The sequence below is a fragment of the Bubalus bubalis genome, chromosome 22, assembly GCF_019923935.1.
Source record: "Bubalus bubalis isolate 160015118507 breed Murrah chromosome 22, NDDB_SH_1, whole genome shotgun sequence".
Taxonomy (NCBI): Eukaryota; Metazoa; Chordata; class Mammalia; order Artiodactyla; family Bovidae; genus Bubalus; species Bubalus bubalis.
This window is the reverse complement of record NC_059178.1, coordinates 582,202-601,357: the sequence shown is the minus strand read 5'-3', so window position 1 is coordinate 601,357 and position 19,156 is coordinate 582,202. Positions and strand designations below refer to the sequence as shown.

Below are 19,156 nucleotides of genomic sequence, written 5' to 3'. Positions count from 1 at the left end.
CTAACTGCTTTCTCCCTAAAGTCAGGAACAAGACAAAAATGTCTACTTTGGCCACTTCTAGTCAACACTGCACTGGAAGTTCCAGCCCACGGAATAAGCGTATCTAGAGAGCAATGGAAGAGGGAAGACTTGCAGATGACATGATCTTGGATGCAGAAAGTCCAGTGAACACTAGAATTAATAGTTGAGTTCAGCAACACTGCATGATCGATGCACAAAAATCAACTGTAGTTTTTTCTACATGAGCAATGAAAACTCAAGAAATTGAAATTAAAAAACCACTTACACTACCATCAAAAAATATAAAATACTGGAAAACAATATGCGAGCTCCACACACTGAAAATTACAAAACAAGACTGAGATAATTTTGCTAAAAAACTTAAATAAATGGAGATATATATTATGTTATATGGGTTAGAAGACCAAATATTGTTAAGATGTCAGTTTCCCTCACATGTATCTATAATGTCAGTGCAATCCCAGTCAAAACTAACTCCTACTGGGGCTTCGCTGGTGCTCCAACGGTTAAGAACCCGCCTTGCATGCAGGGACGTGGGTTTGATCCCTGCTCAGGGAATTAAGATCCCATATGCTGTGAAGCGCCTGAGCCCACGCGCCTCAACTAGAGAGAAGCCCAAACGACACCACTGCTTGGGACAGAGCGACGAGCAGTCCGTGTGCAGAAGTGCTGGTGTGGAGGTGGTGTGGGGCAGGGCGGGGTGCCAAAGAAATGACTGTGACTGCTTTTCAAACAAAGTGAGAGAGACAGAGGGAAGGAGACAGCGTGATGGGAGACAGGCTGAGAATAAACAAGTTTTTTTAAAAGATTAGATTCACGCATTTTTTAAATATTGCAGCATACTTCATATTCTATACATGTGTTTTATTTCTTCCTTCATCTCACCTGTTTCGTGTTTTCTCCTTGTCATTGACACCCACCCGCAGCTGCCTGAACTTTTTTTTTAATGCCACACCACAAGGTAAGCAGCATCTTAGTCCCCTGGCGGGCTTGAACCCGTGAGCCCCGCAGCAGAAGCACGGAGTCTTAACCAGGACTGCCAGGGCAGGCCCGCACAGTCACCTGGTCTTATGTGCTTAGCTCCTGCTGCTCTTGCTCAGCTATGACCCCCACAGATCTTTGACTCTGAGCTCCAGACCTCCGTTAGACACAGATGCGGGTACCCTCCCCCTCTGCCCTGGACAGACCCTGCTCCCCGGCGCCCGGCTGCACGGCTGTGTATTTACGTGCTGCAACCACACAGATCCTTGCACACCGGTCCTCTTCACCGTCCATGGTCGACCGAGGAGTCCGCCGACCTCCCTTCATATCATCTTCCACACACAGGCACACACACTCACAGTCCTCTGGCACCAGCCACCTCTGAAGTCTTTCCCCTCATCCCTTCATGCCTAGACTACAGCTACTTCCTCCAAGCTGTTGAGATAATCTTCAAAATCTCCCTGTCAATACCTAGAGATAAAGGCATATAGGTCAAGACATCTGTCTTTTGATTCCCCTCCCCTTTGGCTGTGCTGAGTGGCATGCAGAATGTTAGATCCCAGACCAGGGATCGAAGGCAGTCGTAACCACTGGACCACCAGGAAGTCCTGACCCAACAGCTATCTTTTCTGCTGAGCTGATAAAGAAGCCTTACAATACCAGAGTCCCAACTAAGGCATCACTCTGCTTCTGCCTCTGCTGGACTTGCCCAGCTTGACGTGAAATCGCAGAGTTCATAGTGCTTTCCCCCAGCCTGCCAGAGCAGGATGTCTGAACTGCTACTCTGGGAATCTCCTCTTCAACAAAAGCGGGTGCGCTCTAACTTCACTGAGAACATCATCCAAAGCCCATCACCACCACGAAGGCTCTAGAGACCAGCAAGAGAGAGACAGCTGGCACGACATCAAATGAAGAAAACACCCTAACTTCACCAAGAAGATCATTCAAAGCCCGTCGCCACTGTGAAGGCTCTAGAGACCAGCAAGAGAGAGACAGCTGGCGCAACATCAAATGAAGAAAACATGCTATGTATACACTTAAGAAGGATTTCAAGTCTGTTGTGCACTTCTTTGGCTGACATTTTTAAAAAACAAACCAAAATATGATGCATTGTCTTTTTCTCTTGGCTTGAGAATGCCCGAGTCTGCTCTTCAACTTTTTTTGATTTTCATTGTTAAAAACACTGATACTCGACAAGAAAATCCAGCATCTCTTGGCTTACAAAGAGCTCTGTTGATAATATGACCTCAGTAAGTCAATACTAATCTGTGTCAGGTTGGAGGTTGCATTCCCATTTTACAGCTGAGGAAGCCAAGGTCCAGCGGCCTGAGTAAACTTCTAAGGCTAGATGGTCACTGGGACTAAAACCCTGTCCAGCCTTCCTCTAGTTTGCTGAAGCTTCTGTTAAACTGGAATGCATTTCACCTATTTCATTCATAAAGCTTTTAGCCATGAACTAGTTCTCCCTTCACCCCACTCCAGTAGTCTGGCCTGGACGGAGGAGCCTGGTGGGCTGCAGTCCATGGGATCCCGAAGAGTCGGACATGACTGAGCGACTTCACTTTCACTTTTCACTTTCATGCACTGGAGAAGGAAATGGCAGCCCATCCCAGTGTTCTTGCCTGGAGAATCCCAGGGACGGGGGAGCCTGATGGGCTGCAGTCTATGGGTCGCACAGAGTCAGACACGACTGAAGCGATTTAGCAGCAGCAGCAGCAGTTCTCCCTTTTAGTGTATGGGCCACCACAGTGAGAAAAGAAACAAATTTTTACTTACTTCAAAAGTACTAACTTCAAGATCTTCAAATTTCCCTGCAAGTGACATTCCTGCACAGTTTACAAGCATGTCCACCGGGCCCAGCTTCTCCTGCGCCTGGAAGTTTATCAAATTGGGCATCAAGGAAGAGAAACAAAGAAGCCGTTAGTAGCCCATCAAGCCAGTAAATAAAATCTATAAAACTATCAGACCTACAGGGAAGATATGCCAACTCCAAGCTACACATCAAACCGGCAAGGACCGATCGAAAGGCGAGTGGATTAACCTCAACTGACCCAGCCTCTTACTTGTTTCATGACGTTCTCCACTTGGCTATAGTCTTGAGACACATCGACTGATATACAGAGCACCACCTGTTAGAAAGAGAAAAAAATGATCAAAGCTCTGCACGGCTTTAAAAGAACCGTCTTTAAAAATTAAAGGCACATTTTTCCAGTAGATAAGGAGCGCAGTTTGGATGTTCTGATGGCAGGGCTTGGAACCTGACGCCAATGCCATTAGGAGACGCAAATCGGGGATGGAGGGCAGGCCTCCCAGTGGCTCCGCAGTAAAAGACTCAGCCCACAACGCAGGAGACGCAGGAGACAGGGGTTCGATCCCTGGGTCTGGAAGATTCCCTGGAGGAGGGCACGGCAACCCATTCCCAGTGTTCTTGCTTGGAGAATCCCATAGACAGAGGAGCCTGGGGGGCTACAGAGCGGGACATGACTGAAGCAAATCAGCCCGCACACATGGGCAATTTTTGTCAGGGGGGAAAAAAACTGTTAACAAACTACCAGGGAAAAAATGTCGCCAGGGCCCTGCTTATGCTACACAGAGAAACAGGCCAGCTCTGGGAAGGGAGGCCACCCTGGCCCCCTCCTGCACGCCCTAGTCCTGAGGACATTCCCCTTCCTGGACGTGCAAGTCAAGGACTTTCCACACGACCTGAGGCTTCTGCCCGGTGAAGAGCGGGGCTAACGAGAGGGAGAGGGAGTGGACACGGCGTCAGCGAGACTGGCCTTCACCAGGACGCTCCAGATCCGTGTTCCAGATGATGCCCCTTCTCTACTAGAGCTCACAGGGACAGGAAAACAAAACAACGAAACTGGGGGGACCCACCGAGCTGGCGGCTTTCCAATGTCTGTGGGCTTCAGAGAAGGGGGTACAGACAGAGGCCCGGGTACTAGAGAAAAAACCACACACACACAAAGAGAGGTGAATGAGGACATCTGCTTGCAGCACAGAATGCAAAGGAAGAAAAATGCAAACAGCCAATAAAAGAGAACTGATTCAATAAACTCTGGGGTACCCAGGATTATGCCACAGCTGTTTTAAGAGACGAGGCAGATTTATCTGACTGATGTGCAAAGTTCTCTTTGCTTCACCACCTTAGTATCTTAACATTACTGACTCAATGGACATGAGTTCGAGCAAACTCTGGAAGATGGTGAAGGACAGGGAAGCCTGGCATGCTGCAGTCCAGCAGTCCATGGGGTCACAAAGAGTTGAACATGACTTAGCGACTTAACAACAAAAACAACAACAAAGTTCTCTAACGTATTTCTGGAGGGAAAAAATAAGGCAATTCAAACCACAGTGAAACACCATTTAAAACCCATCAGAAAAGCAAAAATTAGAAAGTCTGTTAATACCAAGTATTGGCAAGGAGTCAGTACTGGCAGGAGTGTAACCATTCTGGTGATGCATGCATTCAACTCAACAATTTCATTTCTAGGTGTATTCCATCCTTGTACAAAGTACACAGAGATAAACTTTAGCAACAGCAAGAAAGAAAGCAAACTGAAAAAAAAAAAAAATGGAGACAACCTAAATACCCATCCACAGTAGAGCTGATGGAGGACAGTCTACACAGACAAGAGAACTCTAGACAGAGAGCTGATGGATGGACAACAGTCTACACAGACAAGAGAACTCTAGACAGAGAACTGATGGATGGACAACAGTCTACACAGACAAGAGAACTCTAGAAAGAGAGCTGATAGATGGAGGACAGTCTATACAGACAAGACACTCTAGACAGAGAGCTGATAGATGGAGGACAGTATACACATAGAAGAAAACTCTAGACAGAGAGCTGATGGATGGAGGACAGTCTACACAGACAAGAGAACTCTAGAAAGAGAGCTGATGGATGGAGGATAGTCTACACAGACAAGACACTCTAGACAGAGAGCTGATGGATGGAGGGCAGTCTACACATAGAAGAAAACTCTAGACAGCATAAAAAAAAAATGAATGATTACTTCATGCAGCAACTGAGGGATTTTACCAAAAATATCAGGTGAAAAGATCAAGTTGCCTAAGAATACACAAAGAATGATGTTGTATAAACTTAGAGAAAATAGGCTAGTGATTGCCGAGGGTCAGAAGGGGCTGGAAGGGAACAAGGACTGACTGCTAAAGAACATGGACCTCCTTTACAGGAGGATGAGAGTGTTCCATGACTGAACGTGGCAATAACTGCAACTCTGTGGATATGCTAAAACCCACTGAACTGTACACCTTAAATCAGTGAGCTAAACGGTATGTGAAATTCTATCTCAACAAAGCTATCAAAATAAGAATGATGCCATAAAGTTCAAAAAGAAGCAGAAGTAAACACTCTTCTTAGGGTGACATGCACTTATGGTCAAATTACTAAAAAAAAAAACAATGGAAGGGAACTCCCTGCTGGTCCGGTGGTTAAGACTTTCAATGCAGGGGGCGAGGTGTCGATCCCTGGTCAGGGAACTAAAGTTCTACATGCTACGTGGCACAGCCAAAAAACTAAAAAACAAAAGGAAAAAAAACCATGAAAATCAAGTTGGGGGTTACCTCTAGGAATGAGACAGAAGGATAAGGCTGATGTGGGCAAACAGAGGAGATTTCAGGGGCCCCAACCTAGAAAATGCCATTTCTTAAGTTGGGTAATGAGTGTGTGGCTATTAATTTATCATTATGTTTTAGCCTAAAAGATATATTGTATACATACACATACCATTGCATTCATCAAAAAATTGCATAATCAAAAAATATTTTTAATACCTCCTTCCCCTTATGTTAATTTGAATAAATAACTGAAATGAGATCATTTTCTAGGAAAGCATTCTGTTATTGGATCACTTGTATGTGTGCATGTGTGTTAGAGGATATGCATTGCTTTGGTAATAACCTGAAATCCAAAACAATTCAAACAATTTCACCATTTTAAAAACAATGTAATTAGGAACAGTTGACATGTTTTCATGGGAAATAGATGGGGAAACAGTGGAAACAGTGTCAGACTTTATTTTTTTGGGCTCCAAAATCACTGCAGATGGTGACTGCAGCCATGAAATTAAAAGACGCTTACCCCTTGGAAGGAAAGTTATGACCAACCTAGATAGCATATCCAAAAGCAGAGACATTACTTTGCCAACAAAGGTTCGTCTAGTCAAGGCTATGGTTTTCCCAGTGGTCATGTATGGATGTGAGAGTTGGACTGTTAAGAAAGCTGAGCGCCAAAGAATTGATGCTTTTAAACTGTGGTGTTGGAGAAGACTCTTGAGAGTCCCTTGGACTGCAAGGAGATCCAACAAGTCCATTCTGAAGGAAATCAGCCCTGGGATTTCTTTGGAAGGAATGATGCTAAAGCTGAAACTCCAGTACTTTGGCCACCTCATGCAAAGAGCTGACTCACTGGAAAAGACTCTGATGCTGGGAGGGATTGGGGGCAGGAGGAGAAGGGGACGACAGAGGATGAGATGGCTGGATGGCATCACTGACTCGATGGATGTGAGTCTGAGTGAACTCTGGGAGTTGGTGATGGACAGGGAGGCCTGGCGTGCTGCGATTCATGGGGTCGCAAAGAATCAGACACAACTGAGTGACTGAAGTGAACTGAACTGAACTGCTTTCAACAAACTATTCACAGATGAAGTCATGGTCTTTTCCTTTGCACACCTGTCCTGATTATACAGAAAATACATCATGAGCACAGTGACTTTACCTGTTTATCATTAATAGAGTGTTTTTCGATTTCTTTCTTTGCCTGCAACAGCTTGTCCTGAAAGCAACAGAGAACAATTAGTTCTGGTGATGGTCTATTTGTCCATTTGTTTGTTTAAAAGGAGAGAAAAAGCAATTTTTGTACAAGGATTTATTAAATGCCAGAAAGCACACGGGACAGCACCTGTGTGTGCAGAGCTACGGACCACACGGCTATAAAGTAGGCTAAGCTGTGACTAAGGGATGTGAGGTTTTACGTTCACTGCAGAGAAAGATAATAAAAAAAATTAATGAATCTCAAAGTCCCAATCATCAGTATTAATTGCTAAGGGTCTCCCATCAATTCTAATAAATGTTTTTATTTGTCATTACGGAGATATGAAACATATTCCCAAACTGAAGGGTATGTGTGATTTCATGGCATAATGATTTCCTGCAAGATCATCTAAAGAGTCCCTCTTCCACCAAAAAAGCAAATAAAGTAAAAATCACTTGTGAGATGGAAGAGGTAAACCTACGCTTGCCTATTTCCAAAAATACTCTGAGGACAAGCAAAACTATCCGGTAATTAAGTAATTCTCCCAAGGTCTCAATGGTGCTTGTTTTAGTCTTTTTCAAGAAGATGGAGATCCGTTTACAGTGCCTCAATTTGCTATAAGTGCTAGAATTTAAATACAGCATGACAGCAGAGAAGAACAAAAGGAGAAGGGAGTCCTTTCAAAAGACGTGGAGGTTTTCTATACAAGAATGTGCCTGTAATAAAATCGTACTATTCTATTAATAGAGAGGGACACCACCTGACTTTGCCAGAGTCGGAGTATAAAATTACACTAGAGTAATGGCCTTGGTGCCAGAAGGCTCGTTCACCCCCAGCAATGCCAGGAGCCACGGAAGGCCTGGGAGGCCCTGACACGCGGACCTGGCCTGCGTCCCGTTTCCTGTGTCTTCTCTGCACCCTCAGCGCTGGACAAATCTCACAGGTGCCGTCTCGTCACAGCCGGGCCTCAGTCGTGGGAGGTGGTGTTGACGCCACAGCAGATGCGCTGTTAGAGGAGTCCAGGGACAAATAAAAGGGAGCCAATTCTGCCTTTCTTCATTTTTAAAGAGATGGTGGCTGCCCGAGCCTGATCTGCACGGTCCCCGGGGACCCCTGTGGCCGGCCATCCCCCAGGGGCACTGCCCAGCTGTGTGCCCCCCTTCCCCGGCCCCAGGGCAGCTACCATCCCGCCACCCTCCCTGTTCACCGGTGAATCAAACCCCATCAACAACGCTGCGCTGCACTTGCCCTCGGTCCATCGTCCTCCTTTCATTTCTAAAACCAACAGAGATGTCCCGAGCGCCCACTGTGACCGAGCTCAAGCCCAAGCCAGAAGGCCCATCGTGGTCCCCCCAACCCGGGGAGCAGGAGGACGCAGGACTAGCGGGGAGAACAGAGAGCCGCGCCCTGGGCTCTGGCAAGGAAAACAGACACTGAACAGAAAAGGAAAACAGATCTGGTGCTGACGTGGCACAGAAAAACCCGTGTTTTGTGGAACTGCTGGGGAGGAGGGAGATTTCCCCTGTGCAGTCTGGGTCTCACTACAGATGGAGATTACATCAGAAGCCAATTACAGAGAAACGCCTACAGTCATCCTTCAGGACTCAGATGGGCCCTACAACGCTGCTGCCGGTGGCTCCGGGCAGGCGGCTGGCTGCCTACGGCCAGGGGTGCACCTAAGTCTCCGCCTCTCCCAGGTCTGCCTACGGCCAGGGGTGCACCTAAGTCTCTGCCGCTCCCAGGTCTGCAGTCTCTGCAATGTTGCCTCAGAGCTTCTGGCCCTGAATAAATATCTGTGGAGCTAACCTGACTTCAACCAGGGAGTTTTTGCCTGGAACACAAATAACCAGTCAGATGGTAAAGAATCCACCTGCAATGCGGGAGACCTGGGTTTGATCCCTGGGTCGGGAAGACCCCCTGGAGGAGGGCATGGCAGGCCACTCCTGTATTCCTACCTGGAGAATCCCATGGACAGCGGAGCCTGGAGGGCCACAGTCCACGGGGTTGCAAAGAGTTGGACACCACTGAGCACAGCACAGGAATCACAGCTCCAAGCACAGACGAGGTTGAACACTGCGAGGCTCGCACGGCCTCTGTGACTCACACCATGCTGACTCAGTACCTAAGAATCTACTGGAAGACTTACCTCATTCCGTGCAACCAGAGTTATAAAGGCTCCTTGTTTATAGCACTCGATAGCAATGCACTTTCCGATGCCACTAGAGCCTCCTGTAACCTAAAAGCAGAAATGAAGAAATTTTAGCACTTGAAACTTCCCTTCTGTAGGAAATTTAAAAAACCTAGGACCGGGGGCGGGGAGCTTCCCTGGTGGTCCGGGGTGAAGAACCCGCCATATGTAAAACAGATAGCCAATGGGAATTTGCCGTCTGCCGCAGGGAACTCAAACCCGGGCTCTGGAACAACCGAGAGGGCGCGGGGTCAAGAGGGCGGGGACGTGGGTTCCCTGCTGCTGATTCATGCTGATGTTTGGCAGAAGCCAACACAATACTGTAAAGCAATTACCTCTCCATTAAAAGTAAATAAATAATAACAATAAAGAAAGAATCTGCCTTGCAAGGCAGGGGAGGCAGTTTGATCCCTGGTTGGGGAACTAAGATCCCAAACGCCCCGGGACAACGAAGCCTGCACCTCGCAACTAAGACCCAACGTAAACAAATAAAACAACTATGATGGGCTCCAAAATCTAACCTACAAGAACTAAATCTTCAGCTACTGTAGCATCGTCATCCCAGACAGAATGAATGGAGTTTAAGAACAAACTGTCAGCAGGGCATGTGGTTTTGACTGTTTCCAGTACTGAACTGTCCACTGCACACCTATATTTCTGAGACCACTGGGGGGAAAGAGCCCTATACATCTAGCTAATGAATTACATTTCAGTCTGATCATCCGAAAAGATCCGTGCACCCCTATGTTCACGGCAGCACCAGTCACAACAGCCGAGACGCGCAAACAACCTAAACGCCCGCGAACGGATAAGAAGACGTGTGGACGCACTGTATGGGTGCGTGCACATATGGAATGGAGTGGACAACCACTCGGCTTTAAGAAAGAAAGAATGCTGTTTGCAGCAACACAGATGGGCCCAGAGATTGTCGTACTAAGTGAAGTAAGCGATACAGAGAAAGACAAATGTTAGTATCACATGATATGGCTGTATGTAGGATCTGATGTATGACACAAGTGAACTTATGAAACAGACCCACAGAGAACAGGCGTGCGCTTCCAGGGTGGCGGCGGGGCGGGGGGAGGAATGGACTCGGAGTTCGGGCTTAACAGATGCAAACTATTGCACACAAAATGAATAAACAAGAAGGCCCCATGTACAGCACAGGAGCTGCATTCAATCTGTGGTAAACCATTACGAAAAAGAAGGTATATGTATATATTATATATAATATATAACTGAATCACTTTGTATACCACAGAAATTAACACATTGTAAATCAACCGTACTTCAATAAATTAATAAATAAAAATAAACACATTACTTTGGCTTTGTGTCCAAATTCAAACGAACATTGTTTTTCTACATATCTTCTATGAGTGATCAGTTCTACAGGAGATGAAAAGAATAATTGCCAGCATATATCTTATGGTCTTTTAAACGACTGCTTATTATAAAGTAATACATGATCACGTGGAAACACTGAACAGCGACGCTTTTCTCCTGGCACTATTCGCGTCTTCACCGTCCACCAGCCATACTGGCTGGCTCCCAGTCGTGCCTTCTCCAGCCACGGGACCTTTGCACATTCTATTTTCCCTGCCAGAAATGCTCTCCTCCCCTCTTTGCATCTAATTGGCATCTATTCATCCAGTAAATCTCAGCTCAAATGATTACGACCTCGGGAAAGCCTCACAGGCTGCCCTCGGCGCCGCTCCCCTCCCCCCGCCCCTGCCCCCGCCCGCTTTTCAGCCCCGCAGCCTTTTCCCCCTTGCTTTTACATCACTCCATAACCAAACAGCCGTGCATTTACCTGTGTGACTATCTGATTCACAATCATCTCTCCCATTACCACTCCACAGACTCCCTAAAAATACCAATTCTATTTGGGCTTCCCACTATATCCTGGACTTCTCTGGTGGCTCAGATGGTAAAGACTGCCTACAATACAGGAGACATGGGGTCGATCCCTGTGTTGGGAAGATTCCCTGGAGAAGGAAATGGCAAAGCACGCCAGTCTTCCTGCCTGCAGAATTCTCCTTCTGCAGAGGAGCCTGGCGGGCTACAGTCCATGGGGTTGCAAAGAGTTGGACACGATTGAGCAACTAACACACACACTATATTCCCAGCCCTTAGTATAATGCCTGGCATATAGAAAGGGCTCAAAAATATATTTAACTTAATGACACAAATGTAACATTATCTTTCTATTCATTTTTCCTACGCACATTATATAACACAGGCCAGGGGAGCAGGTGAGGGAGGAAGAGAAGAGTCAGACAGGCATCTGCCCTTACACAATTTTGTATCCTACCTTTAAAAAAAAAAAGTATAGTCAAAAAACTAAAAGGACACACAGTATTGCATTAGATAGCTATATCAAAACTTAGCTAACATTCCCCTAGAGTCAGACATCTAGATTGTTTTGAATATTTTATTGTTAGATATAAATCTTGCTGTAAAGAATATCTCTGATCCCATCTCATGACTTTAAAGATCATCAAGACTCCTTCCTACACAATGTACCTATCTCCATGGAACTCCCCTGTTTCTCCTGAGCCTCAGCTTCTCACTAATGAAGGGATTTCTTTGGGTTAATTAACCGATTATCTACCAGTTACTGTTAAGATACATCTGCTATCCCACCTAAGAGTCACCTCTGGAGAGCTCTTTGCTATCAAAGTATTTTATAGGGGGCTTCCCTGGTGGTCCAGTAGCTAAGACTGCCAGTGCAGGGGGCCTGGGTTCTATCCCTGGTCAGAGAACTGGATCCCACATGCTGCAACTAAGCGCTCACCTGCCACAACGAAAGAATGTGGTTGCCGCAATTAAGATCCAGACTATCCATATAAATAAATGTGATTCAGTTGCTCGGTTGTGTCAGACTCTTTGCGATCCCATGAACTGCAGCACGCCAGGCTTCCCTGTCCTTCACCATCTCCCTGAGTTTGCTTTAACTCATGTCCATTGAGTCAATGTAGATAAATATTCAAAATATATATATTTCATAGGTGGTTTTGGCTTATTATTTTTTATCAGACATTCCAATTAGCAAGATCATTAAAAATGTCCCTGGCTGTTACTGCTGCCTACAGGTCCCTTCACCTAACATCTCCCACACACCTGCATTTCCAAATCCTATGGAACCTGCAGAGGCCGGTCCCAACATCTCCTCCTCCAAGAAGCCTGTCCGGACTCTGTCGCTCTGTCCTGTCTGTCACTTTTGCACCTTCTGCAGTTCCTTCTGTGCCTGCCTGAGCTTCCAGGTCAGACTCAAGTTCGCTGAGGAGGAATATCAAGTCTGACCTACCATCCTCATTCCTAGCACAGCACTCTGCATAAATGGTTACTAAATAAGTACCTGCCTAGCATTAATTTGCAAAGTGGTGTATGATGCCATTTCCCTGAAAAAAAAAAAAAAAAAAAGCCAAAACTTGTAAGTAAAAATTCCCTGTTGTTCAATGAATACATGGAAGTTGAAGTGATGAGGTGACTGAGAAAATGTATATGCTCTCAAGTGCTCTGTAGATATGACTGTTACCGTCCTATTTCTAGACTGAAACAGGTAAGCAAGCTGTATCAAACTGCTGCACAACGAAGAACAAGGTGTAATTTTATAAGATTTGTCCATAAAAACAAGAATAAGACTTCCAACTTCTGAGTCATGGTTCATGGGAAACTGACCTTCCAGTCCAAGCCAGCTAATTCATAGAAGGTATCTAAGAACATGCGTAAGTCAATCCAGGCTACGTTACCCTTGACTGGTATAAGAAAACATAAGAGATTTTCCTAATGGCTGAGAAAACTGGAAATACGTACTGAGTTGCCTGACGATTGGTAACTTGAGACATGAGACCCTAAAGATAGCAACTTAATGCCTTTCTTTATCACTCGCTCTGACTATTCTTTGCCACTACTGTTTTAAATGTTAGTATCTCTTCAATTGCACCACACACCTCTTATCAAGGGCAAGAGAGAGTGCTTTGCTGTCAGAACAGCTTCTCCATCCATCTCCCCAAAAGGGCGGGCTTGATTTTCTAGTTCTCACCAAATCAGTTTAACAGTACAGCTGATTTAAATAAGTATATACTGTGTAAGAGGGGTTCCCTGGTGGCTCAGATGGTAAAGAATCTGCCCGCGATGCAGGAGATGTGGGTTCAATCTCTGGGTCGGGAAGATCCTCTGGAGATGGAAATGGCAACCCACTCCAGTATTCTTGCCTGGGAAATCCTGTGGACAGAGGAGCCTGGCGGGCTACGGTCCATGGGGTCACAAAGAGTCGGACACAACTGAGTGACTAAGTGTGTGCACATGTGCGTGTACACACAAACACTGTGTAAGACTTGCTGCACAGCTTTACCACTGTAATTAGAGAGAGAACACTAGTCAATCAGAATTATTTTAAAAACAAAATAATTACTAGTTCTGACCTAAGCCTGCTCATGCTTCCCCATCAGCAAGACATTCTAAACACTGGCCCCCTTCCTGACACGACTGGGTCTAGTCCTAACAAATCCCAAGAAAAACAATTACACTTTTACTCTTTTTATGTCATTAAAAAAAGAAGACAGATGGTGACATCATGTGAATTATTCATGTCGTCCTCACATTATTTACAGTGGCACAGCCAAATGAGATGGTGAACGTAAGAAATTCTGTGGGATCTACCCCAGCAGACGTGTTAATTATCTTATCCACGGCCTGCAGAAGCATGAGGGGGTTGGTAGGACCAGAGTCGCCATTAAGTGAGAGTCCCTTATAAACACTTCAAGGTATGCTCTGCAAACATCACTGCTAAAAACCAAAGTTTCACAGCCACAGTTTTTGAGGCAGAAGTTCTCTTGCAGATGTGACCCTTTCAGAAGGTAACACGATTGTAAAATTTTGCTCCTCTCTCCCTTGCTAATGAACTAACAACTCACCTCCCTATCTATCTTCTGCATCAGGAATGGCAGGAGCTGGAAGTACACTAATAGTTTGACGAGAGAAATTAAACAAAATATGTGTTTCCATTCACAAACTCTCCGCGGGACGTCAGACACACTAAAAGCAACGACCATCCCATTCCATCTCATCCCAGCGATGCTCGGATCTTAGCCAGGACACCCATATGTCACCTCCCACACCAGGAGGACTTGCGATAACTGCTTAGTAACTAACTTTTCTTATTCATAACCTCCCGTCTCTACGTGCCTCGGGCTTATAAAAAAAATTCAAGTAAGAAAAGGGCCCAGAAAGCCATAGCAAATGGTGGCATACCGGGCGCAGTAAAGAAGGCTTTCTGTTTAAGTGAGGTGGTCTACCTGCAGAAAAGGGATCGTCGAAGACAGGAGTTTCTGGTAAGAAACAAACCAACCCATAGACGTCCCCTTCATTCCCAACGCACAAGCCAGGTTCTCTGGCTGAACCGTCTGACTCTGCACCGGGGCGGCACCTGCCGACCCCAGGCCGAATCCATCAGGGACAGGCCGTGCAGACTGGGCAGAAGGGCCCCAACGCCGCTCGCGAGGACTGCCGCTCCGCCGGAGAGATTCTGCCCGCTGTCACTCTCGCAGGCCGCCTTCTGGGGGCCGCCCCGGCGGAGCCCCGGACCCCGGCCAGGGCCGCACACCGCGGGGTCCCGGCGGAGTCCCGCAGCCCCTCTGGCCCTCGGCGGACTCATCGGGGAGCCCGAGCACAAAAACCCCCAAACCCTCGGACCCCGGAGACGCCCCGGGCGCGAACGCGCGCCCCCCGAGCCCGCACCGGCCCCGGGGGAGCAGAGGCCGCGGAGGAGACGGCGCGGGGCGGCGGGGCGGCGGGCCTGCCTGCGCTCCGGGGCCCGCGCTCCGGGGACGGCCCCGCCGCGGCCTCAGGGGCCACTCACCACTACGTGCGCCCCAGGCAGGGCGAGGGGCTTGGGGCTGATGAGCGGGGACACCATGTAGAGCAGCAGCACGAAGGCCACGAGAGACGCGGCGGCCAGCAGCAGCATCGCGCGGCCGGCGGCCCGGGCGCAGCTCGGCGCAGGCTCGGCGGTCACGCGCAGCGGGGCAGGGCCGGGGCGGCGGCGCGCGGGGCGGCGGCGCGCGGGGCGTGGTGGGGCCGGGGCGTGGCCGGGGTTTCGGTGGCGCGGGGCGTGGCCAGGGTTTCGGTGGCGCGGGGGGCGGGGCCGGGGTTTCGGTGGCGCGGGGGGCGTGGCCGGGGTTTCGGTGGCGCGGGGGGCGGGGCCGGGGGCGGGGCCTAAGCCGGTGTTTGGCCCCGGGCGCGGCCGGTGGCGGAGGGGGGCGGGGTCGGCTCCGTGCGAGGGGCGGGGCGCGGAGGCGGGAGTACCCTGGGCGCCCCACGTCTCCGGCGCCCGGACCGGACCAGCACCCTCCGCCGGGGAGGCGGGGCCTCCTTAGGGCTGTGGGGCCGGGCGCCGAGCCTCCCCGTGTCGGAGGCGGCGGCCCGGGGGTGTCTACGCGCCGGACCTGACCTCCGGGCTTCGCTCCACCGCGGGAGGCCCGGCATCAGGCCCGCGAATCTCGGGCTCCATTTCGTATTTTCTTTCGTGCTTAGAAAATGGTCACGCGCACTTTCGCTTGCCGAGGACCGGGAAGGCCTGGACAGGGAGTTCTAGAATCGCTCAGGTCACTCAGCTTCCTTGAGTTCAAAGTTCACCTTTTACCAGGGCAGGGTTTAAAAAAGCCAAACGCTTTATAGAAATCTTAATTCCCTCACCATACAATACACCTGTTTAACGTGCGTTATGTAGTCAGCGTTGTGCACATATCACCACCGTCATTCAGCTGCGCCCCGAAAACACACACACAAATCACTACCCGGTAACAGTCACTCCCCGTGTGCTCCTACCCCCTCGGGCTCTAAGTAATCACTGATCTTTCTGTCTCCATGAATTTACCCATTCTGGATATTTCATATACATGGAATTATAGAATAGGCAGCCTTCTGTAGCTGCCTTGTTTCAGGCAGCATAACGTTTTCAAGGTTCATCCATGTGGTGCAGTGTATCAGTATTTTCGTGTTTTTATGACCAAATTCCATTGTGTCGACAAACCATATTTCAGTTATCCATCCATCAATTGATGGACATTAGGTTGTTTCTACTTTTGGGCTATTATGAACAATGCTGCTGTGAATATTCATGCAGAAGTTTTTCATTTATCTTGGGTGTATACCCACCCAAGAGAGTGGAATTGCTGGATCTTATAACTATTTAACCAGAACTGCCAGACCATTTTCCAAAGCAGCTGCCCAATTTTATAATCCCTGCCAGCACTGTATAAGGATACCAGTTTCTCCACATCTTCACCAACACTTGTTTTTATCTGTCTTTTTAATTACCGCCTCCACTGTGGGTGTGAAGTGACATTTTGTTAAGGTTTTAGTTTGCAAAAGGCACATATATTTTGTTCACTTATGTGCTTTACTTTTTTGGAGTTATTCTTAGAAATACTAGAGAGCTCAGAAACAAAGGAATTGATCTTGAGTTTTTCTTCTTAATTTATTGCCCAGAATTAGCCAAATCGCAAGCTTTGAGTCCCCAAGACTTCTGACATCAACTGAATGTTTGGAGGAGGGGTTCCCAAGCCACCCTCAGGTTTGATTATTTGCTAGAAGGACTCAGAGAGCCCAGTGAGAGCTATTACACTCATGATTATGGTTTATGCGGGTCAGCCAAGACAAGTTGTACATAGGGTGAAGTCTGGGCTTCCCTGGTGTCTCAGTGGTAAAGAATATGCCTGCTAATGCAAGAGACGCTTAGCTGCAGGTTCAATCCCTGGGTCTGAAAGATCCTCTGGAGAAGTTTCCAGTATTCTTGCTGGGCAATTCCATGGACAGAGGAGCCTGGCAGGCCACAATCCATGGGGTCATAGAAAGAGTCAGACATGACTTAGCGACTGAACAGCAACAGGGCACAGTCTGGAAATCTCCAGACATGGGCCTCCCAGCACTGGTGTGGCAGCTCCCATGGAGAGTTGCCAACTAGGGCAGGTCAACCAAGGAAGCTCGTGGGCAGGCCCCACCCTAAAGTCCAATTTCGCCAGCCCTCATCTGAACAAGGACGCTTCCATCAGGTCTGAGGGAGAACACCTCCAAGAAGCCAAAGGAAAGAGCAAGAATGTCTCTGGGGTCCAGGCCATCCAGTGCTCTTCTACCACAGAACAAATGTATGCCTAGTATTTGGAGGAGGCGATGTGAAGTAGGAGGCTCTTAATTCAATTTCCCAACAGATTTAACCACCAGTATCCATATTGCAATCTTGCTGAGATGATGCCAGTGTTACATCATATCCAGGTGTGTTTCTTGTTGTTGTTTAGTTGATAAGTCCTGTCCAACTCTTTGTGATCCCATGAACTGTAGCCTGCCTGGCTTCTCTGTCCATGGGATATTGCAGCAAGAATACTGGAGTGGGCTGCCATTTCCTTCTCCAGGGGATCTACCCGACCAGGGAACGAACTGTGTCTACTGCATTGGCAGGTGGATTCTTTACTGGTGAGTCACCTGGGAAACCCTATCTAGGTGTGAGTAGTAGACACAGCCTGAAAAAGAAGAATGAAATGGACTGAAGACCTAAACAGACATTTCTCCAAGGAAAACATACAGACGACCAAGAGGCACATGGAAAGATGCTCAACATCACCAATTATTAGAGAAATGCAAATCAAAACACAGGTCAGAATGTCCGTCCTCAAAAAATCTACAAATAATAAATGCTGGAGAGGGTCTGGAGAGAAGGGAACCCTCTGTCACTGCTGGTGGGAATGTAAGCTGATACAGTGACTATGGAGAACAGTATGGAGGTTCTTTAAAAAACTAAAAATAAAACTACCATATGACCCAGCCATTAAAAGGAGTGGAACTGAATCATTTGCAGAGATGTGGACGGACCTAGAGACTGTCAGACACAGTGAAATAAGTCAGAAAGAGAAAACCAAATATTGTATGTTAATGCATATATGTGGACTCTAGAAGAATGGTCCAGATGAACCTATTTGCAGGCAGGAATAGGTATGCAGATATAGAGAACGGACGTGTGGGCCTGGGAGGGGAAAGAAGAGTGATGAATTCAGAGATTGGGACTGCCATGCATACACTCCCTCGTGTGAAGCAGACAGCCAGTGGGCACACAGCCCCCTGTATCAGACAAGGGGCTCAGCTCGGTGCTCTGTGGTGGCCTAGCGGGGTGGGATGCAGCTTGGGTAGGAGGGAGGTCCAAGAGCGAAAGGCTGTATGTGTGCACATCGCTGATTCATTTCATTGTACAAGATAAACTAACAACACCTTGTAAAGCAGCTCTGCCCCAATTTAAAAAAGATAGCATCACATTTGCTAGGCTTTCACTCAATTACCAACAGTTGGTCCAGCTTATCAACACATCATCTGACCAAAATGTCTCCCAAAGCATGCTGCTCGGGGTTGCAGGTTTCAGAGACTATCATCGCGTGCTCTGAGCTTCCCTCAAGGAATTCGTGTAACGTTGGTTTTTCCTTGTCACATAATCCATTGATTCATTCCTTTTTCTTTGGTTACCTTGCTTGGTTACTTCTGCTTCTATTTATGATTTGCTTTTACTCAAATCATTGTGTTTGAGGGACACTGTGTTCAACCTAGTACTGAACACATTGGAAGGGACATGGCGTTCAGCCTAGTATTCTGCTTTTCCAGATTGCTGGCGCAGATACTAATCTAGAAAAACTCTCCTCTCCGTCCACTCTGATTTGTGTATGGTAGGATGATGCAGGCATACCGCTGGTGGGCTTTTGGCAACCACTAGGCTTCCCTGGTGGCTCAGACAGTAAAGAATCTGCCTGCAATGCAGGAGACCCGAGTTTGATCCCTGGGTCTGGAAGATCCCCTGGAGAAGAGAATGGCTACCCACTCCAGTACTCTTGCCTGGAACACCCGGTGGACAGAGAAGCCTGGCGGGCTGCAGTCCATGGGGTCACACAGAGTCAGACATGACGGAGGGACCAAGCAGAGCACACAGCACAGCATAGGCCATATATCTGCATTCATGGTCAGTCAGGTGGATCAGTTCATGAGTTTGCCAGGCAAGGTGAAGTTGTTATCCACCCATAAGCCTCTTAGGGATTCTGGTGTAAAGGTTTCAAAGTATAGTCACAGTCTCGCGCTTAGGGATGATTCCTGATTCGGCAGCCACACTTGAAGCACTGGTCCCTGGGAATACTGTGTCAGGT

The 19,156-nt window shown here is 47.7% G+C and overlaps 1 protein-coding gene across 2 annotated transcripts in view; it reads right to left on the bottom strand.

Moving 5' to 3' along the window:
• KDSR (3-ketodihydrosphingosine reductase) overlaps positions 1-15,014 on the bottom strand; it is a 41,398-nt gene extending 26,384 nt beyond the window's left edge. The window contains exons 1-5 of one of the 2 annotated variants that reach the window (XM_025273633.3): positions 14,839-15,014; positions 8,931-9,020; positions 6,749-6,805; positions 3,066-3,131; positions 2,779-2,874 (exon numbers count right to left, since the gene is read on the bottom strand). In XM_025273633.3, coding sequence (XP_025129418.3) covers positions 2,779-2,874; positions 3,066-3,131; positions 6,749-6,805; positions 8,931-9,020; positions 14,839-14,946 — 417 coding nt within the window. In that variant the 5' untranslated portion in view covers positions 14,947-15,014. The remainder of the gene's footprint in view (positions 1-2,778; positions 2,875-3,065; positions 3,132-6,748; positions 6,806-8,930; positions 9,021-14,838) is intronic. The other variant, XM_025273632.3, reaches the window with a different exon arrangement.
• Positions 15,015-19,156: the final 4,142 nt, after the last annotated feature.